The sequence below is a fragment of the Doryrhamphus excisus genome, chromosome 4 (genome assembly GCF_030265055.1).
Source record: "Doryrhamphus excisus isolate RoL2022-K1 chromosome 4, RoL_Dexc_1.0, whole genome shotgun sequence".
NCBI lineage: Eukaryota > Metazoa > Chordata > Actinopteri > Syngnathiformes > Syngnathidae > Doryrhamphus > Doryrhamphus excisus.
Window position 1 is genome coordinate 11,592,317 of NC_080469.1, and position 14,936 is coordinate 11,607,252.

The 14,936-nt window shown below is 42.3% G+C and overlaps 1 protein-coding gene across 5 annotated transcripts in view; it reads right to left on the reverse strand.

Moving 5' to 3' along the window:
* The window catches only part of mef2cb (myocyte enhancer factor 2cb), a 71,658-nt gene that overhangs the window by 26,615 nt on the left and 30,107 nt on the right, over positions 1 to 14,936 (reverse strand). For 4 of the 5 annotated variants that reach the window (XM_058072145.1, XM_058072142.1, XM_058072144.1 and 1 more), the window contains 2 exons: positions 11,245 to 11,462; positions 2,849 to 3,052 (listed from right to left, as the gene is read on the reverse strand). In XM_058072145.1, the coding sequence (XP_057928128.1) occupies positions 2,849 to 3,052; positions 11,245 to 11,298 (258 nt within the window). In that variant the 5' untranslated portion in view covers positions 11,299 to 11,462. Of the gene's footprint in view, positions 1 to 2,848; positions 3,053 to 11,244; positions 11,463 to 14,344; positions 14,477 to 14,936 lie in introns of those variants that run through there. The other variant, XM_058072146.1, reaches the window with a different exon arrangement.

Here is a 14,936-nt window from a genome sequence, read left to right on the forward strand (position 1 = left end):
AAGCCCTCTAGCTTGTTGTAAACATGCAAGTATCTTTAGAGGCTCTGTAACACTCTCTGTGGCACTCTCTCAACAACGCTAATTATCAACCAAAGACATGCTAATTACATAGAGCTTTATTGCTAATGTAGCGAGCCTCTATGCCGACCGCCCACGCTGAGCTCTGCTCTGCTCCCCTACCTCTGCCTTGCCTCCCACGACACCTTCAGGCACAGCAGCATCAGAGGAGAGATGGAAGCTTTTCTATGTACTTCTGAAGGTAAAAAGTGGTTTACAAATTTGGAAAGAGTCATATTTTAGCTTTCTTCTCTGTGCAAACCTAGATTTAGAGGACTGCTAGTGTAGATTCTTCCCATAATCACAACATTGACTCCCTTTGTCGTTATCATCCTAGAATATGTTTTGCCGCCTACATTCATGTACCTTGACAAAGCAGCATACAGCATGCAACCAGAGGGCCACGACCCCGCTTCACCTCCCTCCCCCGCCCCTCCATTTACTCACACCCTGCTTTGCGATCATGTGAACCGTGCTGGTGTCAGCCCTGTGGCCAATTCAGATAGCATGCTGAGACTATGCGGAGCGGCATAATCACATCGATTTTGAACAGGATCCTCTGGGGATCCCCGGGCTGGTAGTGATCTGCAGTTTATCGGCACCCCCCCACTCCACTGGACTATTGAACTCGTTTTTCCTGACATGGCTGTTTATATGTTGGCCATCCTCAGCTCAGTAATAAAGACACGGTTACGGCAAGAGCACCCAAGCAGCGAGGTCATGTCACAGCCACTTGTTGAAATATGTGACAGCTCTCCTTCTGGTTCAGCGGGGTCATCTTGACAATACAGTGGCTGAAGGACTTGGTGAACAAAGGCAAATGCGCTATTGCATGAAATGCGTAAATAATTCAGTGAAGAAATAATGTAAATGGACATGCCATTCTAAGATATGCAGAAATGTTGTGCCTCTGAAACACATGCAAGATTGTTATTATCAAGGTTAGTCATACGCTAAGTGCTGTATCACCTAATGTATAAGCTACCTTAACACATTTGACACCATCAAACGGGACTAAGTGTGGCGCAGAGCCAGTGTTAACAAGAGCCTACTACTGTTAAGTTTGCATCACATCCAGTATATCAATGTCTTCAAAATGAGATCATTGGAATAATGTGAGTAAAGCAACGCCAAATCTCCTCCAAAGCAGAAGGCATTTGATGTGAATGTGCAAATTGAAAAGGTTTGTCGTCAGGGGCAGACTGCCATCTGGAATAGCAGGAGTACTCCCAGTGGACCTGTCCCGTGTTTGGGCATCGAGCCCAGTAACACCCATAAGAAGAGATGAAAACATGTTCCATGCTGTGTGCTCTCGTGTTAGCCTGGCCAACCTGATCCATAGGTACGTGTCGGCCTGGACTATTCATTCATTACATCTCATTGGACCCCACTTTTCTTGAGTACATTTTGTCTCCTTAAATTGTGAGCCAACGATGTCAGTCTGACGTACATAATTTGTCATTGAGCAGCGGTAAAAAAAAAAAATTAAATGATCCATCAGGTGTCTGTTTAATGACATACTGAGCTTGGCTAACTGATAATAAAAAGATAGTTGGGCTCTTTCAAAGTATAAAAACAAGTGATCATTTCATTTTAACATATTCGTTATTAGTGCTTGGGGGTGCATGAAATAAGTAGTGAATTTAAGGAAACATATTGATACGAATGTTTCTGCAGTAGCAAGCATGGAGTGAGTTTGTGAGAAGAGGATCAGCTCTGCCCACCAGGTTGGTCAGATCTCCAGTGTGAATGTTGCGTAACAGTTTCATGTTGAGAGCTTATAAGGAATCCTGTAGAGGGCCAGCGTCATTCCAAGCTTTATCTACTTGCCCACTGGCTGGCCTGACAGCACTGTTTACAATCGCCTGCAGCCATGCTTGCGACACGTATCCACTCTGTCAGATCAGCGTCCAGCTCTGAGAGCCAGATCAGTGGTGACAGCATGTTCACATCATTACGGCACACTTTTCACCATGCAGGTTTTACACTTATAGTATTTACTGTCAAAAGTGTTTTGTACTTTTTTTTCTTCCTTTCTGGAACCTAAAGGCAGCACCACATAACAATATATTACGTTAGGTGAAAAACAATGCTCACTTCTGTGTCAAACATAAATGTAAAATGTAATGATTTTACACTATTAATGTAGCAACACACAATGGATAGTTGTCAGCAGGCAGGACAAGTCCTTGGGTCTCGAGTCCCATTTTTTTTCTTCTTTTGAAATTTTGCAACCACCAACATTTTGCAGATGTGCATTTCACTACATTTTTTTTCATCATTTAATTAACATTTTTCAATCATTGTTCTTAATAATAAGGTAAAATGTCCTATTTATGTGCCAGTGTTGTACTGAGCAGAATAATGCTGCCTTTGGATGTAGTTTAACTTCCCATCTTCTCCTTTTCCTTTACACCCCGATAGTTGAGACTGAATCAACAGTGCTTCCGCTGGTTGCAGCCAAGTAATGCATTCCATTTTGCCTAACTTGCTAATACACAACACAGTGGAGAGCTAAACTGCACTGCTTATTATGTTATATTTCTTGATGTATTTATTATGTTTCTTTTCAAAGTTACTAATACTGGGACCTTTGTGATGACCATTCAACTTTAAGACATTAATCATTTCACTGTTAAATGTGAAGGCACAAAAAGAGAGAAGTAAGGTTGCAGAATGAGTCACAACCATCTGGCTGTTGTGTGTGTTTCCGTGCCGGCATACAGGAGCATGCATGTGTGATTCAGTACATCAGGGCGCACGAGTGCTTGTCTCATCTGTGTCGACTCACCTCCACAATGTCCGAGTTGGTCCTACTCTCATGGGGCTCATTGTACTCGGTGTATTTAAGCAGGACCTTGTCCATGTCTGTGCTGGCGTACTGGAACAGCTTGTTGGTGCTGTTGAAGATGATGAGGGCAATCTCACAGTCGCACAGCACACTCAGCTCATAGGCTTTCTTCATGAGGCCAAACTTTCGCTTTGTAAATGTCACCTGGGGAAAGAGGAGGCGGATAATGATTGAATGTGGAAGCAATACAATAAATATAACTTCACAGTGGGAAACCCTAATAATGAAATTGTGGTAATCTATTTCATCATAACACCAAAACCCCGGTCATTCCTGCTGCAGAAAGGAACCTCACTAATCTGTGCTCATTTTATCATTTCAATTGAAAGTGCATTAATTCTAGGAAAACAGAATTCCGTTGAAGATTGAACAGGCCCTGACTAATAGTCATAAAACCACTGCACTAGGAAAGACACACAAACACATTTTAAGGAACTGAAAATACTCTGTCTCTGAAAAATAACGGCCAAGAAGATCCGTTAATGTTTGTACATCAAAGTACACAGAGGAACATATGACAGATGAAAATGTCCCTCCTTCTGTACTATTAAAAGAAATCCACAAACCTGTGACTATCCTTAGTAGAAAAAAGACAAGTGTTAAGTAAGAGTTGCCAATGTTAGTACCCTTCAATACGGTATAAATAACAACCAATGATATTAGCAACAAAACCTGATCTGAAAGTCTCAAAAACATTATTTCTTGATAGGAATTTCTGGCTAGGTCTATTTGGGTTCTTTTTGACCACACTTATGAAATAAAATAACCTGTATTCCTCAATTTCTTAGATAATTGAGTTAATTTCAGTGAGCTACATTGAGTTTCTTTTTTTCTAGTAAACTAGTTCTTACCAGGGATAAAGAAAATACTAATATAATTACAAACGCCTCTGTATGGGTGATACTGATATTTTCTTCTGGCTTTGTATTGTTATTAATATTGAAGGTCTGCACTGGCAAAGCTTTTTTAATGAGAAACAAAGCCTCAGAGTTGCACTCTGCTGGCATTACCTCCTGCATGTTTGTCTATTCTCTTCTGACACTTAGACATGTGCCAAAAAACACAGAATGGAAACCTCCCAATGCTCTGTGAATCATGCTTTGAATAAAATAATAAAGACTACAACTGAAGTCTTTCAAGACAGAAGGATCACGCTGCCCTTCACACTTTGAAAGCTGAAAGAGGAGCTGGAAATGACTAGATATTGATAGATAGTTTTGTATTACATGCAAGAACGTCTCCCAAGGTGCACCAAGGAAACTGTATCCACCCCTCACCTCCACCCTTTCCTTTTTTCTCTCCCGGCGCTGAGTTGGTAACCTTGCATGAACTGCTCTATCCTTTTCCCAGCTTCATTCCTAAAGGTTTTCCACTGATGCAACTGGCCATGTAGAGCTATCTGTCTTTCTCGGTACACATATTCATTGTGACACAGTGACGATTACACAAGGACAAAATGCTCCCATGGGTTTTAAATACCATGCTGACATTTGCACAATCAGACTTAAATGTGAAACAAATAAAAACAGTGACAATAAGATTCATTGTTATTATTCTCAATCCTTGTTGGGCTCAACAAAAGGCCTCACAACTGTGACACTATAAAACAAATGCTGTCGGTAAATGTGAGGACTGTGTAAGACAAGGTCAAAGCTGACTACCTGAGAACAGGACATGGAATGTTGTCTTCCAAGGGACACTACATAGGAGACAGCTGGAGGCCAACAAAGCTCTGGTATCACTCTTGGTGGAAACATTTTGGGGAAGGCCCTTTTCTATTCTATTATTGTGCTCTAGAGCATAAAGCATAAAGTCCATAAAGGTATATTTGGAGTTTGACATTTGACCTCAAGCCTGTCAAGGTGTCCTCACCCATGTTTTACTGGTAAAGGGAAGGTGGCAACGCCTAACTTTCTTCCATTTGTAATGACTAAGTGTCCCAATAATTATGGAATATTTATGGAGTGTGATTACATAGAGCATTAACTGATCGAACAATAACACCTATATGAAAATCACACCACACCTACACATCTCAATGTGACACATACTGTACAACCTGTTATGTAGCATACATCCCCGCAAGCACGCTTATAAAGTGTACACGCTTGGTCGAACAACCAGCCTTGCATATGGACCTTATGTAGGATGTGCTAATTGGCTCTGGATCTCGAGTTTGTGTCTGGGTACAGCTTGAGGTAAGAGTTTGTCAAGACTCCATGACCAGGAAAGATGTTATCCCGTGACCCTTTTAGTTTATGAACATTCACGCTCCGGTCCTGTACAGGCTAGAGCCTAACAGCCACCTCTGCCTCTCCTGCCTCCACAGTAACTGTAAATGTGTCAATAGTCCCAGAGTGGGTTAAAACATAAGGTCTGATGACCAACAGATAAAAAGTGAGAATGGCCAGAGTACTGTGAGTTATTTTGTATGTTGACTATTTAATGCATTTAAGTGCACAATACTAATGCACTCTTATTAACATGTACACACCATTTCATCTAATTCCAGAGCTACTCAAAATATTTTTCACAATATCATTATTAATGTGGTTGTAGTTGTTTTTTTCAGGGCATCGTACTAAAAACAGTTTAGAATATTTTACTCCTGTCACCTAGCTAAATAGGATTATTAAGGTAAGCATAAATTGAAAACAATTTGTAGGCTGCATGACATCATCGTGCTGTGCAAAGGCTGTCCCAATTGGAAAATCTGCAGATATTCTATCAGGACGTCAGGGTAAATTTGAGACCATGTGACATAACCAGGAAGTGTGAGCAAGGCTAGACCATCAATTCACAACATTGGTTCGCAGCTGGAGGAGGAGCCTCCGAACGTCTGGCCTTTGTAGACCGGGTATGTTATTTAGTTATTTAACTACACTACATTTACTAAATAGCTGTCATTCACATACATACACTGTCATTCCAGCTTATGTTTCGGTAACCAAAAATGGTTTCTTGCCTCCATCACTCGAGAGGACTCCATCACCGCACAGCACACTAATAAACATATCAAAACTGATCATTATTATCTGTTTAAAGGGCTGTTTTTGTGATACAGTCTTTGTATTGGAGATAATCAGAGAGTGCAAGTGCACCAAATAGGGAGTGCATAAATATCATTTTAAAATGACATATAATTCAGAGCCTCTCTTTATTAAATTTCCTGTTGAGCCCTTTCATCTTTCTCCTGTCATCTTTATTCATGCACGTATGTTTGTCTGTGAAAATGCAATTATATGTGCGTTCTAGTCAAATGAGCAGAGATTTGCAGTGCATAAAATGATATGTCACATTTCCTCTGGCAAACGAAGGAGATAGGCGACCCGGGATAAACAGCGAGGGGTGAGTGAGAAGAAAAAGGGAGATCTGGTGGGCGGCAGATTCCATGCCACATGGGTGAGAGGGGAGACAGAGGGAAGGGAGCAAGGATGGTTGGCAAGCTGACCGTGGGGTGGGGTGGGGTGAGGTGGGGGGGGGGGGGGGGGTTGCGGACGCACAGGAAGCACATTTGTATGCATTTCCTCTCATAACAGGAAGAGGCCAGTGGCTTCCCCTTCACAATGGCTTCGCTTCTGCTTCCCACCTCCCGCCTGCTTCCCTGGGGGAGGCAGAGGAGGAGTGGAGAGACAGGCACCAAAAACTACTTGTTAGCAAACCAAACATGACACACACACACACACACACACACACCCATCCATGTCAGTCAGCTTTAGATTTGTCCTGAGACAAACACTTCTCCCATTGTCAGAGGCCAGGCAGGAAGACACCGGCTTACGCAAAAGGAATACAGGGAGCCCAGGACCTGCTTCTGAACTCTCACAGCCAATGAGACTGTTAAGAAGGCCACTCTGACAAAAGCAGCTTTGTCCCTCCTGTAATATATGCTCTTTACTCCACAACTTCCACATCTTATCCTTTTCAGTGCAGTAGACAAGAGACTGTCCTCCCCCTCTTCTTTCATTCAAAGTCTAAAGCATGATGCGCTAAATGAAGTGTCCATGTGGAGTGTTTAAAAGCTAACATGTACAACTGACTGACTGGTGCCTTCATTATCGCGATTCTTCAAATCAAATTGTTCTGCCTTATAGGACCTTGTAATTATGATTCAGTACGGCAAGGTAATGGGCTGGCTAAGTTGCTCCTGTTCTTGTTCTTGTTTATTCTGAAAAGCCGTAAATGGAAAACCAGATACCCAGTGGCTGGGGGGAAAAAAAAGTGGATGTTGCATTACAAGGACCCAAGATAGTAATCATCATGACAAAAATAACTTGTCATTTTCTGTGAACTTTTATGATGGCGCAATCGTTGAAAGGCATATTCATCTTTTTGTCTATATGGACTGAATCTCAACATCTGTTCACATTAATTCCAATGTTCGCACATTTAATTCGACAAGAAGGGGTGAGGTGAAAAACAAAGCATCAGGAAGAGGATAAGGACAAGTAAAAAAAAAAGATTTCCAGGTGAGGCCTTGTGGTGCCAAGCAGATGACGGAGCGAAGGTGCCACTCACTTACAATAGTAAAGTGGTAGGTGGGAAGAGGGAATTAGAGGGGTAGTGAGGAGCTACCCTGTGGGCCTCATTATTTTCCTGCTGTTAATTTCACCCACACATGTTCTCACCCCGACACTGTTGATTGGAGTAAGAAGTAAAAAAAATAAAAAAGACAAGAAAAAGAACCTTTATTTGTCCTATGTGGTGGCACGTGCTCCAAGGCATCACTGTTTAGAGATGGAGTTGTTTCACTTCCTGACGTTGATGGCCTGTGCCATGTTTAACACTTGACCCCTACATCCTCCTTGGAACCAAAGTGTCTCAACCCCAATGAATGCACAAACAAGTGGCCCTGATTTTAACCCTCCGAGCACACTAGAGAGGCAACACTAATTAAGGCCAATTGCAGAGAATGAGTTGGTCCCTTGACAAGCCAGCTCCAGAGAGCTATTTGACTGTTGTATATATTTACAAGCATGCATTTGTCAACACCCCTTAAAAGAGATATTAAATGCACCATCTATCTAAGTATCTGACTGAATAATCTGTAATGTGTAAAATCTACACAGAACACACACACACCTGTGCTTGTATATTGCGTGGGTCTGCATTCCGTGTGTAGTCCATGAGGGGTTCTATTATGTCCCCGAGGCGGGGAAAGGGTCTGAGTGGTCAGGAGGCTTGGAGCCAGGCGTCACACACTGCTACCCACTGTCCGGATCTCTGGGCAGACAGTCAACACCAGGGAGGCCTGGCCCTTCTGCCCCGGCCCTGGGGAAGTGTTTCAGGGGCCCGGGGTGGCAGCCCAAAGTGGCCGCCCAAAGAGAGCTGGGCCCTGTGCCCAGTCAATGCACTGCTACAGGGTGGCAAGGAAGCACTGTAGGTGGCATGGTGGTGATGACAGCTCGGCACGTTTTTTTTTTGCCTTTCTATCAAAGCTTGGGGCGGGAAAGGGGGTGTGAAGGTTGGAAGAAATTGGGGGAAACTTTCAATTGGGAGTTTTCAGCTTTAACTGGTATTTTATAATATGCAGTTTATCATGTTGTCACTATGTGTTCGCATGTACCTTAACAAAATGTATCAGGATTTGACTGGAGTGTCAATTCTGCAGTTTCAGGGGCTCAAAAGTATTTGAACTGGCCAGGTGTGATTCATTCTCGTGTTCCGTCAAGACAAATAAAGCAGAAGGAATTTGATACCGGAAGTATTATCCAAATACGTCTGTATACATTTGTATTTTATTAACATGTGGCACTCCTTTTAAATAAATGAAAAGAGTGGAAGTATGTCAAGAATGTGTGGTTGAAGGTAACCCTATACAAACTGGTGTTTATTTGGTGTAGGTCGGGTGGCATTTTCTCAAAAAGGAAGTGAAAATATGCAAAACGCAGCTTCTGTTTTATTTTTTTTTTTCCTTTTGAAAAGAAGATCTGTGTTTCTGCGACCGTCTTGTCTGTCTTGTGATGCTGTCTCACACAGTGATGTCATTCATACATACCATGGATGCCACCAACACCAGAGCATGTGACACATCCAGCCTGATTTCATGATATCATAAAGGCCAGGCTTGTCTTTTCACTAAGGTTTATTTATCATTTAGAGATCCAAACAACAAAATCCAGTGGTTTATTGATTCTCCTTTCCCTGAACCCTTTCCCTCCTCTGCCTCTCGCTCTCTCTCCCTGTAAGTAAAGCCCGGATATCTCAGGCATCGATTCCCCTCAGGTGTCCTTCCTGTCTCCCCCTTTCTTTCCTTATCCTCAGGAGCCGGATGGCCTAGTGCATGTGGCGGGCTCAGTCTACGGTGGGATGAGAGAGAGAGAATGGCTGAGATAACAGCCAGGAGGAAGTGTGGGTGCTGCTGCAACACGATAGCTTCAGTCCTCGTCGGGAACTTTGTGACCTCGTCTGCGCTCTAGCTGGTTCGGTCACTCGATGACAAAGTGATGCTGCATGCTCTTGATAGGATGTTGTGTCACAACAAGTGAATTTACTGGAAGCTTCTGCTTTATCTCAGGTGCACCCACATTGTCATTTTTCCCTGTTAGTTAGTTGGAATCCCACTCATAGAGAACGGTAATGACACAGGTCAAAAAGAACTCATTCAGCATTGACTAATCAATTCCACGAGCTGTGTATTTTTACACAGTGACTCCACAGATGACGTGAAGTGATGGAAACAGTACTGTGTTAGAATTATGTCAGAGTATTAAGAGACATGCTGATAAACAGTGTGTGCGAGTATTTGACCCCATGGTCCAAGGGCCAGAAAAGATGCGTATGGATCCAATTTGGAATGCCGGGAAGCTGAAAAAAGTGTCAGTGGTCAGTTGGAGCACAGTGGGTGATCGATTGAGTGCCTCAAGGGCGGCGAGGAGTGTGCGCTCTCTTTGTCTTTTTTCCAACCACGGACCTTAGAGTGGGCTTGAGTCATATCATCCTATTTCACAAAAATGCATGCTGGGGTTGCTGCAATGATTTGTTGGGTTTGGTGCTAAAAGTGGTAAAAGTAAATTGCTCCGCGAGACACATTTTCAGAAAGCTGAGGACTGGTGGGAGTTCCTCCTTGATTATTCTTATTTTGTTAATGTAGGGCTCACTTATATGTCACATTCTTACAGGTTTTATTTTCAGAAAGATAATATGTTTATGCTAGCCATGTATTGCTGGGCTGACCTAGAGGCTGTCCACTCTATTTTTGGAGAGGAAAACTTTTCAATGTAGGCTCCAGCACCCCCCGCGACCCTCGTGAGGATAAAGCGGTAGAAAATGAATGAATGAATTAACTTTTCAATGTGGCCACCGTTCAGTTACAACTGTCTGCACACATGGTATTATAACGGTGATGTTTTGCATAAGTTTAGATTTTGTAGATGGCAAGCAAATGTTTTGCCTCCATTTCTTGTCTAATATGAGTTGATCTTCGCAGACAGGTCCTTAGTTGCTTTGTTGCCGACAATGGTAATGGTAATGGTTTAATTTCATTTGAACATGCATCAGGTTACATTGGAATGCATCACATAATCAATCAAAACAAGCATTTCTTCCTGTTATATAAACCAGATCTATATTTTTTCATTGAAGCAGTTGCTCATTTTCATGAAAATTTTCAAGTTTTAACATTTTTAGTATACATTTTCACACTTCAAGTAGGACAGGTTCAGTATTTTTTTTAATGTTTTTCTTTATGATTGACTGTCTTAGTCACTCTGTAATAACTTCTTCCCAAATCCCTCTTGGAATGTATGCAGCATTTTCACTCCAATTCCACTTTACGTGTCGCTACAACTAAACTTGTTTGCACCCAAAGTGCGTGAGCCTTAGACGACTGCAACCAGACATGACGTAACGCACAACCCAGCAATAACCGGAGTGTACTGCTGTTTTAAGGCCCGACGCTAGTCAGAGATTTTCTATATAACCAGCGTGGTCTGGTGTTTTTAGGGATCTGTTGCAAAAATTGAATTTGCTGTAAAGTTTTTAATTTAATTCACAGGACCGTCTATGTCATTCTGCGTGTGGGCAGCAAGTTGAATAGCCCTGATATATGCCTAAAAGTGACTGGGACACAAGGCCATTATGCCTGCATTCATTTTTGGGCTGGTCAAAATGAAGCGAAGAGGAAACAAGCCTTGTCATTATAAGCCAAAGGAACGCTTCACCCCCAAAGCAATAACTGTGCTATGTTGCCATCCACTCCCTTGTCCCCCCATTTCATATTGCTCAGACTCCCTAAAGACTTTCATTGTTGAGGGTTGTATGAAGGTGTGGGTTGTAGGGTGTCCCCCCCCACCCACAAACACACTCATCCATCCTCCAATTCCCAAGAGATGTACCTGTCTGTTGCGTTCATCCATAATCCGCGTGATCTGAATCTTTTTCCTCCCCATCGTCCCCGTCTCTTTCTTTCTCTCCTCTTTCCAAAGAACTTTATGCTTGCTTCTCTCTTCTTCGTCTTTCTCTTTGCTCTTCTGCTCTTCCTTTCTCTTCCTTTTCTCTCTCTTTCCTGGCTTTCTATTTGTTCCAATCAACTCAAAGATTCCAGCATCTGTACCTGCAAGAAAGAGAAGGGTGGGAGGGAAGGGGAAGGAGAGGATGAACATTAAATGAAATGAAATATGGCAAAATACTGAGAGAAAGAAAAAAATATATAAAAGTGGCATCCTGGCAGCCACTAGGGAGGGCGAAGAAAGACAAAGAATCTGTCAACAATGTTGTGAGAGCGGCTGTGTTTTTCACTGTCGATATCATGCAAATCAGTTTTTGCTTCTTTTTTTCCTCTTCCCAGCACAGACTATGAGAGGCGACAGCGCTGTCAGGATCTCGCCTCGTTCACAGAGAGTTTGACAGTGTTTTGGAAGTGCCGCTAACTTAAACGCTCTAATCACCAACACTGTAACATTACCTCCAGACTGAGCAATGCTTTTTTACTTCTTTCTGCAAAACTTCACTGTATTGACAGTAGAACCAGCATTTTTTTTACCCAAACTGGGACATGTGAGTTGAAGGAATTCCATCCATTCATTTTCTATCCTATAAGTATAGACAATTACAGCTTGCTTAGAGTGAAAAATGGACTAACAACAACGAAGTTTTTTTCATGTTTTTAATTATTTTTTGTTCTGAACTCCTGTTCGACAATCAGGGGATTTGGAGGAGTAGAAGTCTTTGTGTTTGTAGTTCAACTTCCAGTAGCTGGTTGCTGCAACTGATCAACAATCAATTCCACGCAAGAATCGTTAACGACCAATTAACAGAAAATGCTGACACCTTGCACCAGTCACCAGTGAATCAGAAGCCGATTGCGAATGTAGCATCGACAACCACATTAACAACTATATTACTATTGCCACAGTTGAAGAAATTCAAATGTGAAACTTTTCCCACATTCTCTACATTCTGGTTTAAAAAGCCCTAAAAAAACACAATGTGTAGATATTGGATGTTGGAAAACATGAGAACTAAGAGTTGTTGGAGACAAAATTTAACTAAAATTCTATCTGGAAATGTTGCATGTCAGTGAGGACATCTGGTGCACGTGGCTGTGTGTATGTGCCTGTGAGTACCTGTTCTTGGCCAAAAGTCGCAGAGCTGGACTTTGTGTTGTGCACCCCCCATTCCCAAAAAAAAGTTTGTGTGAGTGTGTATGTGTGTGTTCTTTATTTGAGCTTGGCTAAGCCCGAGCTTCAGCGCATCTCTCTGGAGGTGCTTAAGTAGGCCAACCCAATCTATCTAAGGGAGGAGCACAAGAACTGTTGTTGTGTTTTCTTTTGACAGTAGAGGTGATAACGTCCCTCGTTATGCAAATGAGCATCCCATTATTTAAACTCAGTGCAATGCAGGGAAGCTGTCAGTGCCATCACATAAAAATAAAAAAATAAAAATCCTCCATCTACCCAGCCTTTTTTCTCCATCTTCTCTTTCTTCTCTCCTTTCTGAACCAGATTTCCGGCACCTGGCAGCACAAGCATCAGACATTGATGTGGAAGACGACACCGCTTCACCAAAAGACATGACAGTCTCTATCACTCTTTCTCTCATGCACCCTTGCTCTCTTCCTCGCTCTTCTCATATTCTCTCCTTTGCACACTCCCGCACACATACGTACGTGCACAGTGCACTGCACTTCCTCCCCCTCCTCCTCTCCTCCACCATCATTTTCCCCTAACCCCAATCCATGTATTTATTGAGTAACATGCATGAGAAAGCAGAAGAATGCTCTAAAGCCCTCAGGTGAACACAGCACACGGCTACGCACTTGACCTCTTTTTTTCCACCGAATCGGACATTGATAATGAAAGTGGGCAACAGGGAAATCCACCAATGCCTATGCATACACTAACTGTAATTCTTTGGAATATACCACATTATATCTGTAGTGGTGGATAACAAATAATCATCATATGAAGATACCTTATATTTCTTCAAATGATTACAATTGCAAACTACAATATTTCTGCTGCTTTTATGTTAAAAGAATACCTCTCGTGTGGTGTAAATCAAAACTGAACATTAGTGCATTTGTCAGCTAACGCTTGTATTGGATCTCTAGTTTCACCCATATGAAACACTGAATATGCTCTTGCACTCAATGAGTGGTCAACAAGGCAAACTCATACAATACTGTATTTTGAAGAAAACAAAGAGATAAAGTTGCCAAATCCAGGTTTTCATTTTTTTCATAGATCCAGACCCACTAAAATGAATCAAGTAGTCCACAAAAAAGAGTTTTAAAAAATAACATAAAGATATGATTTACTGTAGCATTGCTGGCGGTGCTTCCGGAAATACTTGTTCTGTAAGAAAGTTGCTAAAGTTACATGTTTAGTTAGCGTAGTTGTTGCTTATTAGTCCCCTTAATTAATGTGTCTTTTCTTACGTGTTACATTTTTGCGTCTGCAATGTGATTGTAGTATTCATTACAAGCTCTCTGTGAGTTAAGTATTAGTTATTGCTTATCCAATTAATGAGCCTGTCCCTTTACGATTTATTAGATATACTGCATTCATTACATTTAAATAACAAATTAACAAATTCTATGTTAAGGAAAAGTTAAGTTAAGTTATAAGTTAAGGATAAGTAAAATAATAATAATGAATTTCAAATGCAAAAAATTATTCATTGATTAATTACTTATATTTGATGGTCTGGAAACATTTACCTACAAGGGAAATGAGATACAGATACATAAAGCATCATTTGGCAGTTGGAAAAATAACAACAAAATCTAAACTAACTCTGGCAGCTGTGAGGAGGCTATCCAGAACATTTTTGTGCAAACACGCCCATCCTTAAAGACAGACAAAAAACAAAGAGATGCCCTCTGGAAGGAAACAAAGCGGGATGTTGTCAGACAAACTGGGATTACAAGGCAGCACTAAGACGCTTGGCACAAGAAAGCCAGACGAGCATATCAATCAAGCCAGCAGCGTATACCTCAATCACAAGCTGACAGCATCATCCGCTCCCAGTCTTTGTAGTCTACACTAGCCAGCTCGGGCAGGGCTCCAAAAAAACGAAGGGTTACTTCAATGATCCGTGGCTCCTCGCCTCTGCCACCACCACCTCCTCCGCCACCTCCTCAATCCGTTCCAAGCACCAGTGAGCAGAGCTGAACCTCTCAATGTCAACACCCGCTGGGGCAACACCTTAGGCCTTACGTAACATTAAGACAAAGCCCGTGTCCTGAACATTTAATCCTACTTTTGGCTCTAGCACCATAGCCAGCACTCCCTGAGGTGAAGCCATGTGAGCGCCTCCCCCTATCCAACCACCTCCTCCTCTCATCCCTTCTCACTTTCACCTCCTTTACCTCCTACACAATAACACAAGTATAACCCCCCACAATCACCCGCTTCTTCCTCACACCCACCCCCGTCCCACATTCGTGCCAGGCAGCTCCTGGTTATGAACGGCTCGCCCACCTTCTCATCAGGCCCCTTTCTCTCTCCCCCTCCTCCCCCTGTGGCGGGTATAGAGCATCAGTTAACTTAACAGATTACCAAGCGAATCGCTCAATCCAATTTGG